The 23,943-nt window shown below is 46.0% G+C and overlaps 2 protein-coding genes across 2 annotated transcripts; one reads left to right on the forward strand and one right to left on the reverse strand.

Moving 5' to 3' along the window:
- Nucleotides 1-20: 20 nt before the first annotated feature.
- Nucleotides 21-6,368, reverse strand: LOC120957217 (putative gustatory receptor 28b). The gene is made up of 2 exons (XM_040379295.2): nt 681-6,368; nt 21-607 (listed from the first exon to the last, which is right to left on the reverse strand). The coding sequence occupies exons 1-2, from the start codon at nt 1,896-1,898 to the stop codon at nt 494-496; spliced, it is 1,332 nt and encodes a 443-aa protein (XP_040235229.2). The 5' UTR covers nt 1,899-6,368; the 3' UTR covers nt 21-493.
- Nucleotides 6,369-12,499: 6,131 nt separating this feature from the next.
- On the forward strand, nt 12,500-23,188 carry LOC120957218 (uncharacterized). Its single transcript, XM_040379296.2, has 4 exons — nt 12,500-12,643; nt 21,611-21,722; nt 21,804-22,204; nt 22,287-23,188. The coding sequence occupies exons 2-4, from the start codon at nt 21,623-21,625 to the stop codon at nt 22,443-22,445; spliced, it is 660 nt and encodes a 219-aa protein (XP_040235230.1). The 5' UTR covers nt 12,500-12,643; nt 21,611-21,622; the 3' UTR covers nt 22,446-23,188.
- The last annotated feature ends 755 nt before the right edge of the window (nt 23,189-23,943 follow it).

Genomic DNA, 23,943 nt, shown 5'->3' on the forward strand with positions numbered 1-23,943 from the left:
TTTAACAGTTTCCTTGGGAACCCATCCGTGCTGTGATGTCACATGAGGAAGAACAGTTTTCAACCTATAACAAAACAACATACAACAAAAGTAAGTAAAAGTTTGTACATTTTTTTCATTTATCATAATCCTTGTACTATATAACAATTGAATGTAAAAAAATCTACCTTTATGACTAGAACAATAGCATAAATTATCGTTCATATGAAACAATGTGTTTACGAATGTTTGTTTTACACATCCACATCGGTACGAACAACTCGATGTCACGATGTCACTAAAATGCTGCTGATGCCACTTTAGAATTAAAATGTAAATATATGCAATCTTTTTAAACGCAGTCATTTGCATCGCGATAAACCGTCAGTAAATTAGCACAAACAGGGCCTGTTGCATCCATGCTTTTATTGATCTCTCGCTTTGTAGTGTGTGCTGTAAATGGCGAATGTATGCAGACGAATGGGAGTTTCGACTTCCGAAAGTGCATTCCGTATTACCAAGTTTCGTTGCCAAGGAAAGCTCTTGCAATGGTTTCGTGCTTACTCTCGTCCATGCTCAGCTCGTACTGGATCAAAATCACCAAATAGGTAGTTGCTGCACCCACCAGCTATAAGTAAAAGAACATTGCTTTTCAGAACATTGTTCGCACCTCAGTTGGTCGGCGTGGACACAAAACGTACCGTAAAAATGAGCGAAAAGTCCAAGCTAAACAGCCCGCACGCGGAAAATCGCACTTTCCGATGGAGCATCTGTAGGGAAAGGTGCATCAATTTTCCCGCCAGCTCACTGTCCGCCCCGGCAGCCACATTAAGCAGCTTGTGCACATTCGATCCGATGTTGTCGTTCTCTTGCACCAGCGAGCTACTGCCGTAGACAATGTTGAACACTCCAAAGCCGTACACCATGGCCTGGCAGAGGAAAAACATCGCAAACTGTCCCTTGGAGAATGGTGAGTCAAGGGAGGTGGATCCGAGCAGTGCGTCCAGCACGTAGTAAGAGTTGAACACGATAATAAGAAACACGATCGTCACAATGGTCAGCATTTGGATCGTGAAGTAGTCCTCGGCGTAGCTGCACGCTTCGCACAATGCATCCTGGATTTCGGCTACCGTTGACACCACATCCGGCATCGATTTGTCGTTGTTGGAGTAAACGGATGCGATGCCCAGGGGCCGTTGGATTTTGATCGCGTGCCAGTAGCTGGGTCGCCGTTGGGGCGAGATTCTTTTCTCCAATGCCGCTTGCTTGAGATGCTTCAGTACCTTGTTCAGCAGGTGAAAACGGTGCTTGGTTTGGTTGACGAAGCACAGAAACAAAACGATCACCATCGACATCATGAAGTAGGGCAGCAGGAACGCCATCCAGGTGGTCACGCTCGGGTAGGTATCGGAGGAAATAAACACAGCCAGGCACACGACTAGATAGAGCGTGCTGATAATCGCCTTAGTTAGCATCACCAACAGGTTGTAGTGCAGCGTACTCTTGTAGTTCGTCTCCATGCCTATCTCCTTGAAGCGTCGATCGATGCTGGCCAGTGCGTGGAAGCATTTGATCAGCTTGTTCCGCTGGAAGATGCTGCAGAAGAACGTCATGAAGAGCGCCGTAATACCGATGGTGAACTGTAGCACATCGCCCAACGTGCTGATGTCGGTGCGGAAGAAGAACCGCGTTATCGTGTCTCCTTGCAGCAGTGCGTTCACGTAGCAGCTACAGAACAGGATCACGTGCACGCTCGAGTTGATGTAGCCGAAGGGAGTGCAGCGCAGCATCATCAACTCGGTCGGTCCCTTCACAACAGTGAACGGCGTCATGCCGACAAGAAATGAAACACGCAGCACGGGCCGTTGGGCGGCATAAAAGTCCTTTGGGTTGAGAAAAGTTCGCAAACACTTCCGCATTCCGGCAGGAGGTCAAGGTGTAGCTCGGCTGGGATCGGATGCTAAACTAAACTGCTGATTGCATCGCACGAGACTCTAGTTTGAGCTCGTTTAGTTTAATGACCCGCTTCGATAGCTTCCCCAGCATGTATGAACGTTTCCCAGCGTGTCGTGAAAACTGTCGTGATGAGCAAAGTGTCCAAAGTGACGAACAGCCTCAACAAGAATATCATTTGCATCGTTAAATATCGCTTCCCCGTATATTTGTGTGTATGTGTGTTTGCTCCAAAGCAAATAGAACACTGATACCACAGACAACAACTCAACCCGTGTGGCCAATTTAGTCACCGAGTAACATGGGATTAGTTTCTGTTTCGTTTTTCCAACGGTACACAGACACATTTCATATTTCCGTCACGTTTTTGCCTCAATCGACATGGGTGAGGCTATCCCTAATGCGTATTCCACCGGGTGTAACGTCATCCGTTAGTCATTTGTGGAAACGCTTGTAATAAACTGCGGCGGTCGATCCTATCGCTTCGAAAGGACATTCGCTGACAGGACCATAACGGCATAGGTGTGTCGCCGTGGTTGATGCACATAAAGTTGTGTTTGAATTTTGCTTTATTACCTGAACGGGACAAGCAAACAACACAACATGACGGTCGGATAAACATCGACAGCTATGAAACGTTATCTTTATTCGAATCGATTGATGGTTCGCCGGTTAGGAGACAGCAGTGCGAAATAGACCATCCAGGCGATAACATCAGCTGGTTCTAATGCATAGCGACATGCAATTGACAGGATATCTTGAAAATTTCTTTCTGACTTGAGTCTACAAATTGCTTTCAATTAGAAAATTAGATTAAGAAATTTAATACAAAAATGGTTGGCAGTTTTGTTATGCAGTCAAGTTCTATTGTTCAGCAGAAAAGGACTTTTGTTGGAAAGTATTGCTTTTATTGATATTGCCAAAAAGTGTGCTCGTCGCCCAAATAAAAGATGTTTTATAGCGCGGATAAAACAGCTCGATAACATTGCAGCTGGTCATTGTGCATTCTCGCAGCGTATCACGGCCATCCCGGAAGGACAAATGGAAGCGAGTGAATGGCAAGATGATAAAAGCAAAAGTGTATGCCCAAAACTTTACCAAATTCTAGTGTCCACCAAACCAGCAAACCCTCGACCCGCGAGGGGGAACCCCACGAGGGAGGCAAAGTGTATGTGCAAACATTGAACAAACTCCGCTGAACGTTACCGAGAGACCTTGTCATAATGAATGGTCGGATTATTTACGATTCAAGCAATTGGACGGATCGAAACTGACGAAGGAACTGGCGCTCGTCTGCCGCAGGTCATCTCACCATCGTCGACACCAGATGGCTAGTAGCAGCCATCCGCCTGCTGCCCCGTTTGTCATTGATGGAAGGAAGGATCCAGAGTCAGCGCCCGCTCACCGATCACCCGACGTGATCGTGCGACGTGCTGCTGCGTTAGAGGCTGGCGACGATCGGTTGCTGTGTCGGCAGGCTGGCTCATCCATTCAAGGGAGAGCGAGCGCACACCGCTACAGGGAGCACGGTGTTTGGTGAACGATTCGAGATTCAGAGCGAGCGGCCGACCGTGAACCACTTCAGTCACGCCGAAAATGTCCTTGAACCATCTGTAGCATCTTATTTTGACGTCCCATTAGCGCGGTACTTGAAGTAAAAACAAAACTCCAATCTAAGCCGATGCTTGGCAACAGCAACGCACTCATTAGTTTGGGCTGTTTCGTACAGTGATGTTCCCATTCTTATCGCTTCCATCGCGCCTTCCATTTGTGGAGAGCATTTTGGGAAGACCGACGCAGACCGGATCCAATCCGGAAGGGAAAGTATAGCCGAGAATCTTCTGCCAATCCTTCAATCCTGAGCGTATGGATGATCATGGAGGTGTGCGATCCTAAGAGGGATTGTTAAAGTACATCCGCTGTTTCGCGAAGGTAACCTCTTCTGAAGCTGAGCAGCTGTATCATGTTTGAATCATCACGTGATTAGGCAAAATCCACCCGACATTGAGCAAAGGAAAAAGCTGTATTTCCTTCGGTTGTGCTCCGACCGGTCACTGCGGGTTGCCACATCGGGGGCTGCTAATTCTGTTTGCGCACATTTGAAGAAGCTGGCACGTAACCGGAACCGGTTATATCGATGCACATCTTGCAGCTTGCTGTCTGGCGAGCATGGCTTTCCGTGCGCAAGGGGATCATTTCAACTTGAACTTCACTCAGTTTCAATGCGCTTTTAGAGAGGTGCACTTGATCAGAGGTTGGTTTAGCCAGACACGTGGGACGAGATGTTGAGAATGACTTTCATTTTCATGCTCGCTGATCCTGACTGGGTTGATGCGTTTGATGCAGGCTAAGAGGCTACCCACGTATGGGGTGGACGTTTTGGACGGTTTGATGTTGGTTTGTTTCCGATGCGTTAATGCTGTTCCTTGTTTGAACATAGCTTTACGTTTTATCGCTCAAGGTATCAACGCACCATTCGAAGGAACGAAGGTAGCTAATTGATCCTCTGCCTATTATCCGCCGGCAATGTCTTGACTAAAGCCCACACACCCATACAGCGCTTGGATGTTTTACGAAAAGGTACTAGAAGGTTCGCATAAATTAGTAGAGAAGACACTGAATAAAGGCTGCATATCGCACCGCGCTGATCAACGTTTCCCTAGTCAACGACCCGGCCTTTTGACGGCGTAAACAAGCAAATAAAAATAATTGCATTTTACACCCTTGAGCAAATAATTGTCTTGCACACCGAAAATCATGTTGCATGAAATATTATCTACATCCACAGGGAGGGTGGAAGAAGGGGGGGTTGTGTTTATTGTTTGGCTTACAAACCGTATCGAAAGGAAAATCGCATCCACACTGCACCACCTTCACAAGCGCAACGTGAATAGTGCACCTGCAGGCCCACTGTTTGTTATTCGTACGAAGATAGATATGTCCCATATTAGGGTTGTGGGGTCGTGGGAGAATGGCAACACAGGCTTCTGATGGTTGGGCGTCAAGAAGTACTCCCGTATGTACTACTCAACGGTATAATATTTCATAGAAGAGCAAACAATCCAGACAGACACGTCGCGGTGTTAATTTTATTTCAAGTGCTTTCAGTATTCCTCAAATAATTTGCTAAACAATACTAGAGCCCACAACCTAGTCTCGAGTATTCACTATGGAGGTGATTTAATTCCCCGATTAATTGAGACAGTTTTGATCGATTCTTGCCGAACGCCCTTGACAGGAACAGCAACAAAAGAATCGTTTAGCAGACATAACAATTGCAAGTGAATAGTCAAAACCGAAAGTAGGTAGTATCGCTTTATGCAATAAACTTCCCAGCCCCTAACCCATTTCGCGGGCGATGAATTTATGTAGGTGACGCTATTTAGCGGCGGAATGGGCGAGTAAAGTGCAAGCGTGTCGTAACGTTAATCTGCACAATTACAAACCGGAGCATCGGACCATCGTCCGCAGAGGCGCTACCTGGGATTGTGGTAGCTGCAGGGTAGCCATTAATGTTACGTACGTAGCATAGCTATCAAGACGGCTACGTACGCGAGGCGTAGCAAAGGGGCGCACAATACTGGAGCATCAGATCCGTGCTCATTTCCAGTTCTCCATGAGGCAGACATACGAGGCGAGTTTCAATCGATCGATTGGAAAGTGCTGCGTAGTGCGGAGGTGAAAGGAAAAACAAATCACTCGATTATTAAATGCGCAAAGTATGCAAAGCCACGCAACCACGCGCCAAACGCATCCTAGAATGTGGTTTCTTCACTCAAAGGAAGTGAGTTTAGTATTAGTTGTTGAATAACTATCTTGGCGTTAAGCTTCGATAACAGGGGTTTCAATATGCTAGTTTGGTATAATGAATGAATCATATAAATTGGTTTTACAGGTAGTCCCCGAGATACACGGTACCTCTTATACGCGGATTCGGAAATACGCGGTTTTCTAAATTTGACAGTTCTTTGCGCAAATTGTACTGATTTGACACATCAATTGTAAATTGTCCATTTAAACAATTTCCAACGGTTTAAAACTATTATATTCAGTCAGAATCATATCAAGTAGTTAGTGAATGTGAATGAAACCAGTCCCTACTAGTAAAATTACACGAAAATTAGTGATATTTTGGCTGGAAATTACGAGATTCGACTTACGCGGAAATTGGAGGAACGCTGTCTTTTGCGGCCGTTCTCGGCCCTCATTAACCGTGTATCTCGGGGATTTCATATATAGTTATATGTATATTTTCAAAGGTACAAGCATATTGTTGTTTAATTTTAAGCCTTAATCAATCCCTATGACAATGAATAACTATTGCTAATTATAATCTGTCACCATATCTGACATTCTTCACATGAAAAACAAAGAATTTATCAGATCATACTATCAGGGAAGTTACTAACTTATAATGATTTTTCAGATAAAAAATCCAAAGTAGAAATATAACAGACTTCAAATAACAATTCGATATTTAAAAATGAAAAAGTATGCAAATATATGAACAAACAAAGAATTAACAAAATATTTAAAAAATAGAGGAAATAAATTAGTAAATGAATGATAAATAAATAAAAAGTTAATGAAAATAAATAAATAAATAAATAAATAAATAAATAAATAAATAAACGAATCAATAAATAAATGAATAAAATAGCTATATATATATATATATATATATATATATATATATATATATATATATATATATATATATATATATATATATATATATATATATATATATATATATATATATATATATATATATATATATATATAACATATATATATAGCTAAATATATATATATATATAAATATATATATAATATATATATAAATAAAAGTTGCAATTTTTAATTAATTTTTCGAAAGAGTAAATAAATCAACAAATTATGTAATATTATTTATATAAAATGCATAGGAGAAATATTCTAAATAAGGATAAATTCATAGGATAAATATCTTCAAGCCTTTTAATGCATGGGGTTTCAAATTTGTTGTGTAATATAAGCTTGAACACAAAATTCGTTCGTGTTCAATCAAACAGTATAATACGATTTGATTTATTGGTTGCCAATGAAGACAAATGGCACATAGACAACCAAATTAAATCTAAGCTAATAGCCCTTCTAGTCACAGATTCTGATTGAAACTTGTACGGTTTGTACGATGCTCAGCTCAACTGCAGCGACTGTAGCAATCTCCGAACTCAGAACAAACTCAAACTCCTGTCCAATCGCCTTAATCGCAAAGCCTAACGAATTTTAAAGTGCTCCAACGCCGGCGGCCTACAGAATAAAAGATGCGCTAAGACAAAATGGAAAGTTGTTTTCCGTCAGCTCTTGGAGGTCTCATCATCATCTGCTGCTAGCCCAGCGCAAGATATTTGCGCCCGCGATCTTCGTATGTTTGGAGCGCGCGCACGTGTGTGTGTACGTGAGTGTGATGATAAATGACTGCATGCCAGGTGGTGGTATACTATGTTGGTACAGCGGAAAGCGTTATGCGGTTCTACGATGCGTCCTCCCTCTACCCTGGCGCATGCAACTGCTGCAATTGCTCAATGTATCGCAATCGTGGCAGTATCCCACCAACCGAAGGAGGTTGTGGTGGCTGTAGGGGAGTAATGAAGTGCCATAATTATGATTCCTCCTTCATCGTTCCCTGCACCGATTGCGCTACACTTGCAAGGCCTGGCATATTTTGGTGCAATTAACGCAATGTTTTGTGCTATTCAAATGGACTCCTGATTAGCTGGCGTGTGTCATCTCGGCGAGCGTCATTCCCTTCACTTACGACCATGCGGAAGCCTTTTTGCTCAGTTTCATTGCTGCGTCCTGAACTGTGTGGAACTAGATTAGCTCACTCATCAGAACAGATGAGCCATGTAGCACTGACCCACATATTAATGCGAAGGAAATTCAATGCGTCCGAGCATGGACGCACTACAGATGCAACAGTGCTTGGTTCACACGCTCCCATCCCAAACCGGGTTTGACCCCAGATCGGAAGCACACGCCTTTACCATCCCGGGAGTAGTACCGGCTGTCAATTGTGCCGGTGGCTATATAAACGAAAGTGGTTACGCAACGACATGGGCATCGAATTTCGGTGTAAGAGAGTGCGACCACACCGATGATGATGGCCAATGTGATGCCAGGGCCGTCCTACAACGCCTACCATGCGCTCCTTCACTTTGCACTTCCCACCATCGACCGCCCGTACCCGAAATGGGCGGAAAAAGACCTACGCGATTTGGGTCGCGACCGGCGAAATTCCCGCCATCCATCCGCCGTAGGCCGTAGGTGACAAAGGCCATCGGCTATAAGAAAAAGAAAGTGGTGGGCCTGAACGTGTGGAAAGCGTACGAAAATAGTAACAACAAAGCAGCTGCCTTGCGATGTGCGGAGCGACGGCTCCCCGATCCCTAGATGGATGGGGTTTATCCGATGCGGAAGACAGTTGATGCCATTTTCCCAATAGTATGGCCGCGCGGCCACGTTAGAAGTGCCATCGTCATCATATGGCGGTGATGGCGATGACGCAATTTCCCCTTCAAAGCACTCGCGCACACCATGTTCGTCGTGCTTGTGCTCCCGCTGGGTTGACTTATCGAGCGACCGATGCCACTGATCACGCAGCCAGCCAGCCTGTACGATCGTAGACCTCGACTCAAGGGAAGGCGGAGGCTCCCCGAAAAAAAGTGGATGGAACCAACCGCACTCTCTTTGCACAGCCACGGATAATATCAACGAATAATTCTGGTGACCTCATGGGACGTGAGATTAGCTCCATCCAAGGGACACACCGGCAAAGGTGTGTTGCATCATAGTGATGGGATGGGTTTTTTTTAAGTGCGTAGTCTATGCGAGACACGTTCCCGTGACGAGTCCTACGAGGCCCTTCAGGCAGAAGGGGGCCAAATTCCACGCCACTGAAGAAGTGTCCGCCAATTGTGGGGGATGATGAGGATGCGTTGGAATGATGATGTTCAGTGAACATTATTCAACGCACTTGAACGGCCTGATCGTGACGCGTTCCCTGGTCACAAATGGGTTTCCACTCTCACTCGTACCCACCGAGGAGAATCCCTTGTTTATCTTGTGGTCCAGATGAAACGGTGCGGAATGCAAGCTGGCGACAACGAGCAATTATTAAATGAGCTTTATGCAATCGTGGCCGAGCAAAACACGGAGGCGAAAAGCGCATTGTCTCTTTTTGTACGCGATGTTTTATGGGAAGAAGCTGTAACAGGGCTTAAGCATGGTCGTGTAAGATGATGTCAAATTTGACGCTCTGGAACAGTGTTGTGCTTAGGTGGCATCGTTTTGTTCCTCTGGCTGGAATGAGATTGGGGGCTCACACCAAACACAATGATTGCCAAAATTCCCAAAAACGGCCGTTTAGCCGGGTTTGAACGTAACGAAATGTGTTTTTTTTCTTTCTATTACACCGTGGGTTTCATCTTGCGATGTTTTGTGCGTACGATCGCTTTGGGAGTTGTTCCTGGGAATGGCAGCCAACGAGCATGCACCATTGAGGAAGCCGGTCTTGTCTACCGCAGGCATTGCGATAAATATTTCAGTAGGATGTGCCGGTTGTCAATTTTCCCCTTTCCATCTTTCGAATGCAAAAACTTACGTAGCGCAAATAGTGGGTTTGATGAGAGCGCGGGATATTGACGTCCGTTACACTAACAGTTTCATAATACTCTTTGGTCGTTTGGCCAGTGGGGAATTGACACACTTTGTGGTACATTTCTATTGGTTTTTTTTTCTCCGATGAACTGGGATGGTAATCAGCTGTTATTCACTTTCGCTAAATTGGTAACGATTAGTTGCGATGAATAGTTTTATTAAATTGTGGCAACAGTTTGTTTGTAATCGAAGAAGGAAAGGCCACTAAAAATTGGCAAACCACACGAAAAGCATAATTCGAATAAAAGGAAATATTAAGGTATCAATAGCAGCTGTGGCTGAACGCACGCAGTTTGTATGCGAGGCGAGAGTGGAAGGAAACCGATTTTGAGCGGATATCGTTAGCAGCCCATGCGAATCCAAAACGAATCATGCAAACTCCATTCCGGACACACGCCGTTAGGAAGTGGTTTACGGAACAGGGGCGAACAATAACGACTATTTTTGATGTACATAACTGCTAAACAGAGTTATGCGGCTAAACAGGTGGCACTTTTGGAGCAGTACGAACAAATCATTGCAGGTGATCCGGGTGCCCGGCGAACAAGCCATAGATTTCATAAAATTTATTACAATAATTCATCTTGTTTTGATTGCTATTAATATGACCTTGTTAAACTGCAACAAACTCCATGCAATCTGAATGTCAAAAAGGATTAGGATCCGCGGTTAGAATTTTAATGTTTAAAAGTCTTCGGAATTCTGTGATGTTTCAATTATTATTATTATTATCTATACTATTATTATTATTATTATTAATATTGTTATTGTTATTGTTATTAATAATAATATTATGATTGTAATATTATTGTTATTTTTATTATTATTATTTTTATTATGAATATAATAATAATTATTATTATTATTAATATTATTCTTATTATTATGATTAAGATTATTATTATTATTATTATTTTATTATTATTATTATTATTATTATTATTATTATTATTATTATTATTATTATTATTATTATTATTATTCTATTATTATTATTATTATTATTATTATTATTATTATTATTATTATTATTATTTTATTATTATTATTATTATTATTCTTTTTTATTTTCATTCTTTTTATTATTATTATATTATGCCAGTTAATAGAATAATATTTTTGTCATTTTGCTATAATAGCTAGTTTTTTATATGGTTTTTGACCATTGGCGTCTGAAATTATGTTAATTTGTTGGAAAGTGTAGGGACTGAAGGAGCGAGTTCACATGTTGGACCACTTCTAAGCTGTAGCAAGATGTTTTGCAATGTAACAATCTCTAATTCATTTACTTTTTACTATTCTCAAAAATATGTCGATAAACAAAACATTTATGTTACAAAAATGCATTGAAAACCGTTTTGCATAATCGCATAGCATATTTTACCAAAGCGTATATTTTTCCAATTCATCCCGTTGGTTTGATCTCCACAGTTATACAATAAAACTCCATGGAAAGATCCACCGCATGGCTCCGTTCATCTTCATGTGATTAATTTATTGAGCAGAAAAAAAACGTTGTTACCTAATCTTCTGCCATACATGATGCACATTTTAGCACCTATGCGGGGCTAGCCGGTGGAATGTTTGCCTAGCCGAGCTGACCGCAAAAGTCAAGCTTCAAGTCAGTGAACAGAGAGGTAGCGCCATACACCACACAAAAACCCAACACCTACAACGAATGAGTTCATCAAAAAACGGCAAAGTGAATTTGGTTTCTTCTTCACTGTGCAAGCATCTTGTCCAGGTTGCATGAATATGCATGAGCGCACTATATAGTTTGGTGTGGAATTGGGGAAATAGGCAGACACTAACTTTTGCATCACCTAAGTGATGACAAAGAGTGCGTCTGGAGCTATCAGCGTGTCCGATCATCTGGAACAAGGCGCATCATTCTTTGCCGGTGCTGACGCGTTTTGGTTGTTTCGGACGTTGATCGCGTGCAAAAATGTGCACTTTCGCTTTCCGCATAGCTGGCTGATGCTGTTCAAAAGAAGAAGAATAAAAGAAACAACAACCACCAGTCAGTGCGATGAGGCAGAGGGCACTGGAAGAGTATCCACCATTGATGGATTACAGACACTGGCGTGGTAAGGTCATGCGGGTACAGAAGATTTAATAGATATTTTGATTGAATTTATTTACCGCAGTAGCGTTCACATCGATTCGTCAGGCAATCGTGGCCTTTGCCAGTTATGAAGCTCTCTGAAGATACCAGCGACCGGTCCCCAGACGAGCTTTCTTGGTGCAGTGGAATGGCCTTTGGACACAAGCTTGAGCGTAATAATAAAAAAAAAACATCCCCAACTGTACCTAGACGTACGATTGGCAAGTATTCGCATGTCCGCATGTCAGTTCCGTTGTGATGATCATTTGTGCAGCACCCCCACCAAAATCACGCTCGCCCCAGAGAAGATCACCGAGAGAGTAATGTTTTGAAAGAGCGCGATAGAGAGTGTAGGATGGAAAACCTTCGTACTTGGAATGTCTTCCATCTGAATATTCCTGTTGGAAGTTTGCAAAATATGTAATTTGTTGTTGCGAATAACTCTATCTATGGCAATGGCAATGCTTGTTTTTTATAAAAGATTTTTGTAAACTTTCAATAACTGTTGCAACGAGTTAGTTCTGAAGCACCGTAAATTCCCGCCAAACTGCTCCGGGTCGAACATTCCAGCAATGACTGGCTCCGTGCCAAAGAGAACCACAGAGGCACTGAGCGCGAGACTGCAACCAAGAAATGAGCGTCCAAGTACGGCGATCTTCTCTGGAGAAAAGAGAGCGCGCCCCGTGCAAGAGAAACGCGCGCAGGCTGATCTAGAGTGGTGTAGCCTTCCCGCGATCAGCTATAAACCGAAGTCGCGACTCCGTTTTGCGTTCAGTTTTATGCTAAGCTTGCCAACGTGCCAGCATAAAAGCGGATAGGTTCCTCGCTCAAGCGCAGATCCACATATTGCATTGTGATTTCGGTAGTGTGTGCTCAAAGTGCCAAAGCAGAGTCTAGCAACACGTAAGTGAGCAATTGTTTAATCCGATATGGTTGGATCCCGTTTTAAGCACGTTCACTCGATCACTACCGCGACTACTACTCGTGTTGTGGGCTGTGTGCGGTACACATACTTTGCAATTCGTGCCATCGTACTCCTTCAGGACTCTTCCACGACCCGCGTAGGGTGCGATCTCGCACAAGTGCACAGTGCAGTGAGGTTGTTTGGGGTTGTTTGCCACACACGGCTCACCACACTTGTCGCTCAGGTGTGGCGGGTGCCAACGGTGAAATCGACCGGAGAAAAACCGTTATAACCGACTTGCCGTTGTGATGAAGAAGTTGCTGCTGATGTTGATCGTGTTGCCGTTGTTGGGGTGGTTTGCTTTGTACGGTTAAGCTGACGTTCGACGTTCTTCCGGCTGGTTCATTTGGCTTAAGCTTGAACAGTATATTTTCTCCTTTCCGTCTGCGCTCCGTACACACATTAGGTGAACCAGGGGGCATTCCGTACACGGCGGCAGTATGGCGAATTTTCCACGTGACACTAGAACAATATCTGGAGCAAGTCCACACTTTCATTCGAGCGTTTTCGAGGTCTAAAAGAAAGTCAGTGGTCAGTGATATTGATTCGTAATGGTAGCGATCGTTCGCACGGGCAGTAAAGAGTTACAACGGGCAGTAACACGCCAAAAGAGAGGAAACGATTGGCAGTAGTTTTTGTGCGACTCTATGTGGTGCACTATACCAAAGAGTATGAATATCGTGGAGGTTGTAAAACGTCTTTAATTTCAGTTTATTAAATGTTTCGGTTACTGTATCAACCTACCTTTTTTGGTTCATTTCCGTGCGGTGACGTTCGCGTGGTTCTATTTTAATTGATTTTAATCAATTGTTACTGATTAAAGTACACGTTGTAGATTTTGATTTTGGAAAAGAGATGCAGTATTGTTAACGCTAAATTTGGTTTCTTTAGTTAAGTAGAAAAAAAAGTGCCAGCAGACCAGTTTGCACGAAAAGGAAACTGTTGGATGTAGATTAACATGATTGATTTAATTGATAAAAGTTCTGACGTGAATCTTTTGCTTTTCGTCATGTGATTAGAAATGTGTATATGAAACACATGAATAAAAACTTTCGATGATTGATTAACATGATCGATTTAATTGGTGAAAGTTATTTCACGGAAATCTTTTCACGGTGCACACAAACTCATTTCAGGTCAAAAATCAGTTTCTGCGAAAGACCAAGAAGCTGGTAGCAATATAACTCTGTCAATCAGAGTTTATACTTTGAGCTACGGCAAGTTGAACTCTATGAAACTGCTGCTAATTTTAGAAGAAGAAAAAATCAGAAAGCACTAAAACACACATCAGAGCTTCGTAGAAATGTTTATAATTGGTAACTGGTTTGATATTATCTTATGGAAAATATTTTGAAATCATAACTTCAGTTACAAAACAAATGATAAAATTCAGTAAAAAAATAGCATCTCCACTGCTGCAATATTATTTGAGTTAATAGATTGGACCTTTAACATAATTAAACGATTTCGCCCTCTTATTGTAAATTCCAATTTGGTTTTTATGTTGCACGCAACAGCCATCTCTTTATGTATGTATACATTGAAAGCAAATAAAATTCCGAATCGTTTAACAACGTGCGATAGCTTTATCATCGGCACGATGATGCAATTTGAGCTTCCTCTCTGCCAGCCGACGACACGCATTAGCACCTAATTAACTAACACCCGTCAATCGCATCGGCAAGCCAGCAGCAAGAAATAGAAAGCTTTTGCATGCTAAATTTTACATGCGCTTCTTCTGCCAATCATGCACACACACACACAATGCCGTACCATTTATCGTCGGCAGCGGCGTAAACGAAACAAAAACGCAAAATGATAGTGCGAGCGCTTTGATTTGTACCGAATCGCACGCTACCGCCATGATGTTGCTAATTTCCGCTACAAATTCACGTTCCAATCATTTCGGTACGATTATTATGCGAATGGGTTTGCCGTCCGTGCCGCCGGAGCTGTGACAGGGAACGGCAGCCAAGCAACACGTCTTCCTGTTGAAATCGGCCGGGGGAACACAGCTTTACACTTTCCATTTCGATTCAATTTGATCGGGGGTGTACTCGGTGCGACTCGATTGACGGGGTGCTACATATCACTCCGAGGTGTAGCAGAAGCTGCACAAGGAAGCTCCCTGTGGAATGGTACCGCCGCTGACATTAATGTCATGCCTTTCGTGACACGTCGTCGTGTTCGTGGTGAGCGAGAGCGAAAGGGTGCAGAGTGGCCATCAATTTGGTATTATGAGCACTTTCACAGCCATTAGATAAGCACCATTCTGCGGTAACATTTCACGACTTTCGCCCTGCCAGCGATTTGGAAGAGTACTAGCGCAGCCCCTTGCAACTGCAATGCCCCGCTACTTTACGTACGCTGGCAAAGGTCAATTTCGGTAGCACACACTCACACACTTTGCATGGCATTTTGCAACCGCACGTGCAATGGGGCTGATACTGGTTACCGGTACCAGTTACTGCGAATGGTACTCCATCGAACAGTATTTTTATTGCAATGAGGCGCGCATCGATTAGAAAGGATAGCCAATGTGGCTGCTAACCGATCGCTGATCGTTAAAGTTTATGAAGATAGATAGAAAATTAAGGTACAGGAGGTTACGGCTACCACTCTCATTGACTCAAAACGATCATGTTGCCTATTACAAAACATTGCCATCCCCCAGTGTACAAGGGCCAATAAAGGCAAACGATCGATAAACACTTTCTTACCCATGCTCACGTCCCAACCGGGAGACGCGAGAGCGAAGGCAACATACAAAAACAAAAACAAAAAATCGCCAATCAATCGTTGGTACTCCCTTCAACCAGTGCACTTGGCAGCGAATCGCCCGTTTCGGGTTTGAAAATGAAAGCGATCTACCCTTGCCACCCTTCCGCGACTCAGCTCCGTACCGAGGATCACACCCAACAACAAGCACGATCCGCCGCGTCGGTTTGGAGTGAAAACACTTTCTGGCCTTTGCTGCGAAACATTGTGCACACATAACCACTTACACACACTCACACACACTGGAAAAAGGGTTGCCAAGATCAGGGACAGGTGAGGCGAACCTACATTAACCGGAACCTGCCGCCGGCCCATCTGGGTGGGTTTGCGTGCGTGCGTGCGGCACTCAAAACACGAAAATACGCAACGCAGATTGTTGTAGTTTATGCCTTTTTTAATCATTCCGCCACTATCAGGCCTGCCAACGCAACCACACATGCTAGTTTCGCATTCCTTTCGGTCAGGATGTCGCTCGCGGCCAAAATGCCGCACCGGGTACCTTGTGCGATACAAAAGATTTGCAACGGCATCAAGCGACGAAAGCGACGAAAGCCACGTTTATCTCCTTCCCTGTTTGCGCGTAAGGAATCGCGGTTTTCCGTGTCGGTTTTTTCTCTTGCTCTCTCATTCACTCTTTCAACGCTGTACATGGCCATTGGCAACCAAAACCCATATCAGCATCCTATTACTATCACCTCGTCAACAGCCATGGCATGGGTGGGACGCGGGATGAACGGCTATCAGTGTAGCTATCTCCGTATCTCGCCGTATGCCGTTGCCGGTTCATCCAATTTTCGTCACAAGCGAACGGGAGACGAACGAGAAAGGAAAAACTGTTCCCCCATGGTGGCTGTCGCCACTGGGGAAGAAAATCACGGGAACGGAGAGCTGACATGGTGAGGACCGTGTTCCGTCACGCCGATGGTAAACTGGCGCAGAAAGAAAGTGACAAAACCCGTTTTCCTCGCCACAGCGCCGTCACAAAGCAGATTCCGTGTGTATACGCCATTATTGCTGCGGCTTGCTTTTGCTTTGCAAGACCGGACGGTCTGTACCTTCGCGGCCAGTCCAATTTCAACTGGGGTTGGGGGACCCCGCTAGATTCGCGGGTGGACCCCCAAGTACGGCGCCCCTTTCGAATGTAATGTGTGTGCGAGCCGTTCCTTTCCAAAAGTGAAACTTTGCGCGTACCGGAGATGGAACCGGAACGGGTTCCTTTGCCACCATGTGCTGCTGCTGCTGCTGCTTTGGGTCCCCATCGATGTCCCCCAAAGTGTACGGGCGGACGTCCTTCAATCCATACCGGCACGAGAGCGTCCTGGATGGAGGATGGAGAAACCTAATGGCCATCCCAACCGTTCGACCCACCCTTGAGGCGCACACATGCTCGAGACACACGTCCAAAAACCATGACCACACGTGATAGATTACTCGAGATCGGGATTTTTTGCCTTGTTTTCTTTTCTTACCGGGTGATCGATTATGTTTACCTGAAGCTGTGGTCCCGGTGATGGTGGTCAAAATTCCCAAAGCCATGGACAAACATAACTAATTGAAACACGGTCGCTTTTGACCACCTTGGGCGCGAGAAAGCATGCCGCGGGCGGGCACAGGTGGGTTTGCTTAAGCTTTGGTCTGCAAATCGCTTGAATCACATCATCGGGAATAGTGGGGTTCCGCCGGTGGAACAATTGCTTTCCATTGATTTACCATTGGGTAACGATAGAAAGTTGTTGGTGACGCTTTCGGCGGGTTTCGAACGATTGACACCGGACGGATTTTGTTGCTGATGATGCAATTTCCTCACAAAAATGTTCAACTTGTTTTTAACCAACTAATTCCTTCCCTCGGATCATTGAGAAAATCCTAAGCAAACGCGAGTTGACACACTTGATGACACACTTGATGAAAGCATAGCATAGGTCGTCTATAAGCTATTACCATACGAAGGTTGTTGTTGCCGTTCGCTAACGGAGGTTTCTTTTTTTTTCTATACCTTTTTATACCTCACACACACACGCACGCACGCACGGGTACATAATTGACCAAGCCCTTTTTATCATCGTTGACACAAGTATGGCAGTGTGTCACTGCGTCCAGGGTGTGCGATGATTCGGTTCGGCTTGATGGGCGGTCTGATCGTCACCTTCTCGATTGCGTGCAGAACCCAACAACAAAATGGTGCTACAAACCGCGAGAAGTATGAAATTACAGCTACCGTTTCCTCACCACCCGCCAACACCCACTTTTGCCACTCCCGGGGATCCGGGTTGCGAAGACGCACCACCGCTGGATTGTGGGGAAAAAGGGTGGGTGAATAAAATAAATAAATACATAACTCAAACCATTCCCACGATGAGGTGGTGGGTGCGACGAGGTGTTCAGGTAGCAATGAAATTCCCATCCCACAGCGAGGGGAAGGGTCAGCGAGTCACAGTCATTACACTGTTTGGCGATGGTAGTTGCACATGCAATTTTGTAATGCAAGTCGATCTACGGCGCGAGCGCGCGCGCGATAGCGACGGTCAGCGTGTTTTGTAGACGCAAATCTGCCGATCTGAATAGCAAACAGCAGCCACGGGGACGGGGGAGAGAAGCACAATTGGCCACAGGGCTAATTAGCCGTTAAGTGAGTACACACAATAGCTAGCTGTCTCCCAAGCCCCCAAACCCCCCCGGGGCGTCCCGGCGTGCTAGCCGTAGTTCCGCGCCGGGTTTGCTTGGCGCAACCCATTCATCATCACTGCTTGGCTCGCCCGCAGGAAAGATCCAAATCGTCTGATTCGTTGGATTCTTTGGAAACGATTCATTTACGATTCCCAACCCACCGCACCGCGCCGGTCCGGTTCTGTCGGTTCCCAGCCCATCCCACTGCACCCAACCGCAGCCTCAACTAGCCCCCTCGCCTAGTGGTATGCCGTTAGGTTCTTGGCACAAGGACTTGTGCGCCGTTCGGCCCACCCTCCCAGACACCGGTTCGCTTGGAGCGCGAGCGATGTCAACGAACCTCCCTTTGCACCGCCGCACCGTGTCTAGCGTCGCGCTCAGCCGGTCGGGGAATCCAACGAAGACCGTTAGCCAACCGGCTTTCTACACACTCCGCACAACCTCACCGGGTCTGACACCGGATGCAGCGCAAACCGGCAGTCAAACAATTGCCAACCGAATGGTGAAGCTAGTGGCAATGCTCGAGAGCATTAACATGGGTGGTTGGGTGGATTGGGGACCGGTTCTTGTTTTTTTAGCAAGCGGGAGCGCGCGCGCGCCAAAGCAAGTGCAAAAAGCGCGGCGTGACTTAAAAGTGGCCAACGCGAGCAAGGTTTATGTGCGAGCGCCGGGTAAAAGCGGTTCCATTGCAGTGCAATGCACCTCCCATTTACAATCAAACGCATTCCGCGCAAGATTTGGTGCATCCTGGTGCGGTTGGCTGTTGTTTGGCGCAGCGGGAAAGCCGGGAAAGCTGTCTTTGGTGGGAGCGCGTATTGTGGGGACCGATGACTTTTACTTTTACCGATACAGTGCCATTTTGGGGGTGGAGGGAGGAGGGTTGATATTGCAAACGAAAGTGCTCCAGAAGGGCAATTGTCGTCGGTTGAGCCGGAATGCTGCTCCGCATCCCTTTTAGAAAGGCGTCATTTTGTCGGTGTTGCTGTGACAAACGCGTTCTATGGCTATTGTCACTGTCCCTTTTTTCCTCCCCCCCCCCCTTCCCCCTTTAAGATAATCTCCGCGATCATCCTCGGGATGTAGTGGCCGTCCCAATCGGGGACACTTGCGTTTACGAGCGAAGCAATCGGGAAAGCGCTGCCCTCCGGGGCCTTAAAGCTCATTCATATTCGAGCTTCGTGCACACCGATGCGCAACCCTCGCTAGCGTAACCATGTGGACATCGTAATTTTGGGAAAAAAGGCCACCACCGCATTGCGCACCGTGTACGCCATGACACCTTCTGCAAGTAGGAGCACATACACAGACAGGCATTTGTACTGCTTGCCCCTGTACTTTATGCCCTTTTCTTCTTCAGTATGGGACGTGCACGACAACACCCTTGCAGAGTGTGTGTATGTGTTTTTTTTTCTCTCGACCTCAACTACACGGCCTCATTCCTTGTGCGCAGTGCGCAAGTGTCATGCGGGTAATATCTTACCATACGCAAGCACACCCGCGGAGAAAGTTTCGATGTTTCAGCTGGCACGCTGGTTGATTGTGATGCGGCTGGTTGTCACCGTTTTACATACGCCCATTCTTGTCCCATACGCGGATACGCGGTAGGCAGGGTCCAAAGCCAGCCTGGCAATATGCAATTGCATCACGCGTGAAGAGTGTGTCGGTCACGATGCATCCCAAGCCAGCGACGACGGAATGGGGTGCCGTCTGCTGATCTGGGTGCCCCAGCTGCTGGTGCAAGCCCCATCCCCATCTTCATCCATCACGATTGCGTCACCGGCCTTCGAGTCTTCTAACTTCGAGGCTTCGTTGTAGTTTTGCAGCCTATTTTTTGCGCAACAAGCTTCATTATCGAGCCAACGTTGTAGAGTGTCGCTGGATAAGAGCCATCCGTCGTTTACGTGAGGTCATGCTGGACATTTTCTAGGAGCCAGTCGCGTTTGTCGCTGAAGGGGGAAGTGCTGAAGTGCGCCGTAAAACTCGTTGCCACCAGTTTGCAGCAAAGAATGAAGAAACCGTTAAAACATGCATGCGCAAACAGCTAGCGCTTATTGCGCTGCTTGGCATCTAAGCGCACGAGCGCGACCATTTGCGCAAACGGAGCGAATCTTCTCGAAACGAGCATTTTTGCTGTGCGCGCTCGCGAGAAAACGGCTGCACCGTGCCCATCATCAGACAGGTCCTTTTCATCCTTGAGCGCATCCCCTCAAGCCGATCGATCGGATATGCGGACGAAACCGATGGATGGATCGATTTAATGGTGCTGATTGGTCACGCGAGCCGTGCTCACACTGTCTGTGTACAAGGGTATCGGGGGAGAACAAGCCAACAACAACAACAACAACAAAACCCTCCAAACCGTCACTACAAGGAGGCACCAGCCTTGGATGCCACTTTTCGGAAGACTTGATTGCGCGGCTTGATTCGCAGATTAAGATTGGACCCCTGGCAATTGGCTGCTTCGGTGACACGGCGGAACCTTCAAATTGCGGGTGCGAAGAAGAAGGGCAATGAGTTGAAGGGATGGGAGGGTGAATAATTCCGGTGAGCAAATGGTGTGTGTGTGTTTTGTTCCATTGCGCGACTCGGTGCGGCTCACCGGCAACGAGTTCGTTAGGTTTGCAATTAGTCATTATTGATGCAATGACAGTGAGCTATTTGCCTAAATTACGGCATCTTCCCTTCCGTGACGTGTGGAGGTGGAGGTGGTGAACGGTGATTCCTACAGCGATTGCCGGAACCAGGCCGCACTTCTTGGTGAAGCTGTGAGAAGCGTGTTATTGTTTTGCTCCGATCTTCGATCTAGCTTAAGCTCGTGCGTCGTACTTTTCCGTGAACAGAACAACATCACGGAAAAAGGTAAAATATTTACCAGGTTGCCATTACATTTTCGGCCAAGGGGTATTGTTACCATGAAACCACCCGTTAGCTTCCCAAGCACCCCAATGGTGGTGGTCGGTGCTGGCGTACAATTCCGGTACTCGATCATAAACGATCATTCGGCCGGCTCGGTCCGTTTTGCAATCAATTTCATCGGGAAAAATAATAACAATCACAAACAACAATCAAACATTGTAACGACGCGGCATGGGTGTGTGTGATGAAATCATGGTCAGCTTTGCTGGGGAAGAGTGGCCAGCACTCCCGGGAGCATTGGGGTGGGGTTTGTCCGAGTTTCACGTTTCACATGGAAGGAAATGGGTTTGGTCCAGTCGGCTGACGGGGTAGCCCGCGATCGGCCCGAACAATACCGCTAATGGCCTTCGTTCGTCGTCGAACGATCCACTCGATCGAGGTCTGGGAATTGATAGGTTTCGGGCAAACGAGTGCACAGAAAAACGCGCGCTGGTTGGTGTTATTGTCGCCCGAGCTGGCACCGAGTCGAGAGGTGGTTGGATTTGCATGAGCTGGTAGTGAAACTTTCTTTCTGTCTTCTCTGTACGCTGTTGTCTCCATTGCAGCAAACTACCGCCATGTCTGTACTGCGGACACTGACACTGTTGGCCATCGGTGCCACTGTCGTGCTGGCCCAGCGTCGCCTAGCCCTGCCAGATCCCCGAAGCTGCGCCAACCGTAAGTAATGAGCGGGTAGAAGCAACTCTCTTCGTCTACCATTGGCTGACTCTCTGGTGCGCTATTTTTCGTTTCCCCCAGGTGTACGACATGCGACGTACCGTGATGCTCGCGGAGTAGCGCATTCGTACTTCTTCAGCTGGGAACACGCGCCGACCCGCAGCCTGGAGGTTGACTGGCTCGATGCCCGTAACATCTGCCGACGACACTGCATGGATGCCGTCTCGATGGAGACGCCCCAGGAGAACGAGTTCATCAAGCAGCGCATCGCCCGTGGTAACGTTCGCTACATCTGGACGTCTGGGCGCAAGTGTAACTTTGCCGGATGCGATCGTCCGGATCTGCAGCCCCCGAACGAGAACGGCTGGTTCTGGTCCGGCTCGGGCGTCAAGATTGGACCGACCACGCAGCGCAACACTGGCGACTGGAGCTACACCGGCGGATACGGCCAACAGCAACCGGACAACCGTGAGGCGGCTCAGGTAAGGGCTCGGGCTCGGTACAGTGTACTTCGTTCCGGAGAACCATTCCATTCACCATCCACCTTCTTCTGCCTTCACACAGGGTAACGATGAATCGTGCCTGTCGATCCTGAACAACTTCTACAACGATGGGCTGAAGTGGCACGACGTTGCCTGTCACCATCTGAAGCCGTTCGTGTGCGAAGATTCGGACGAGCTGCTGAACTTTGTTCGCTCCCGCAACCCGGGCATCCGTCTGTAAGGATGGAGTGTCTCGCAGTGGAATTTGGACTCGTGTGAGTGTGATGATGACGCGTCGACACACACACACACATGAGAAGATGCGCATCCCTTGCACACCGGAACAGAAAACATCATTCGTTAGTGCAGTAGCGAGACACGTTACTGCATTTTTGTGTGTATGAATCGCTCAAGAGAAAGGGAAGGAGAGATGAAGGTTCAGCATTACTATTCCACCGTCGATCGGGAATGATCAGTTGATTGGTTTCGTTTCGATCTGTAACGTACAAGCCAGCAAACGCCACCTTCCCTGAGTAACTGAGTAATGCGACTAAAATGCTACTAAAGCAGCACAACGCACCACCGCAGCAGTTTCGGAGCCGGCCAAGGCAGTTTGTTCGGTCGGGCCAAGCGTTGTATGGGCTTCATGTGTGTGTGTTTTTTTTATGTAGATCTGTTTTGTATTGTAACTCTGTTTAATTTCTATTTATTGTACTATAAGAAAGTCTTCAACCAGTTTTTGGACCATCATCAGTATCGCCAAGACACGCCTGGAGACAAAGAAAAGAAGAAAAGAGCGAAAAGAGAGGACAAAAATTGAATCAGACAAGGTCAGATGGTTAAGATCGGCATACATTGAATATTTTGAAATCATGGAAAATGTCAAACAACACGAAAAGAATTGGATGAATCGTTGTTTTTAAATTTGTAAGTTTTTGTTTTCACTTGAATGAGAATAAAAAGTACGGAAATACTGTTAAATAATGCGTCGTTGTGCTGTGTTGTGTTATGCAAAATTTCGTCATTTCCTTAGTGAATGCTCTAGAATCTGTCGTATGCGACAACCGACCAAGACAAACTGAGATGGGGGTAAGTATGGGGGTGCCAAATACAAACCAGCAATCCTTGCCGTTGTTCTGTTGGCAGTTGTTGCGGCCGAGGGCTCCGGCTTCTGCGGCGAAGGTTCCGGCTTCTGCGGCTACACAGAACTTTCCAAACCTTTCGGCTAGTGCTCCTCGCTACCTCGGGGAGAAAGGGGGATCGTTCCTTTGGAGTTTCGGATTGTTTTGGATGTTCTGAAATGAAATTCTCAACACTTTGAATTTCCGTTTGAATGTGATTTAGTTCCTTGTTTTAACTTCCGTTTTATTGTTCTTCTTATTTAAGTACTTAAAATGTTGCGATCGTACGCTTTTCATTCGCTGTTTACAATGGTTTTTTTTTCCAAAAGACAGGTTAGTTTCTTTTGTTAGTTTGTCGTGCACGGACTTAAATGGTGTCACGGCATATCTAACGGAGCGGAAAGCTGAGTATTTCTCTCATGCCCGCCAAGAAGAACGCCCTTTTTAGCCGGTAATCCGGTCTCTCCTAGAGCTAGAAACGGAAGAGACTGCTGACGAGCTACGTCATAGCTACAAATTGGAAGTAATCTATCGATTCGAATCTATCGAATCGAAGCTGTACCTAGTAGTGTTGGGTAAATCTGATTCAGATTCATGAATCTGAATTAATCTTTGAAA

This window comes from Anopheles coluzzii, chromosome 3 (genome assembly GCF_943734685.1).
Source record: "Anopheles coluzzii chromosome 3, AcolN3, whole genome shotgun sequence".
Taxonomy (NCBI): Eukaryota; Metazoa; Arthropoda; class Insecta; order Diptera; family Culicidae; genus Anopheles; species Anopheles coluzzii.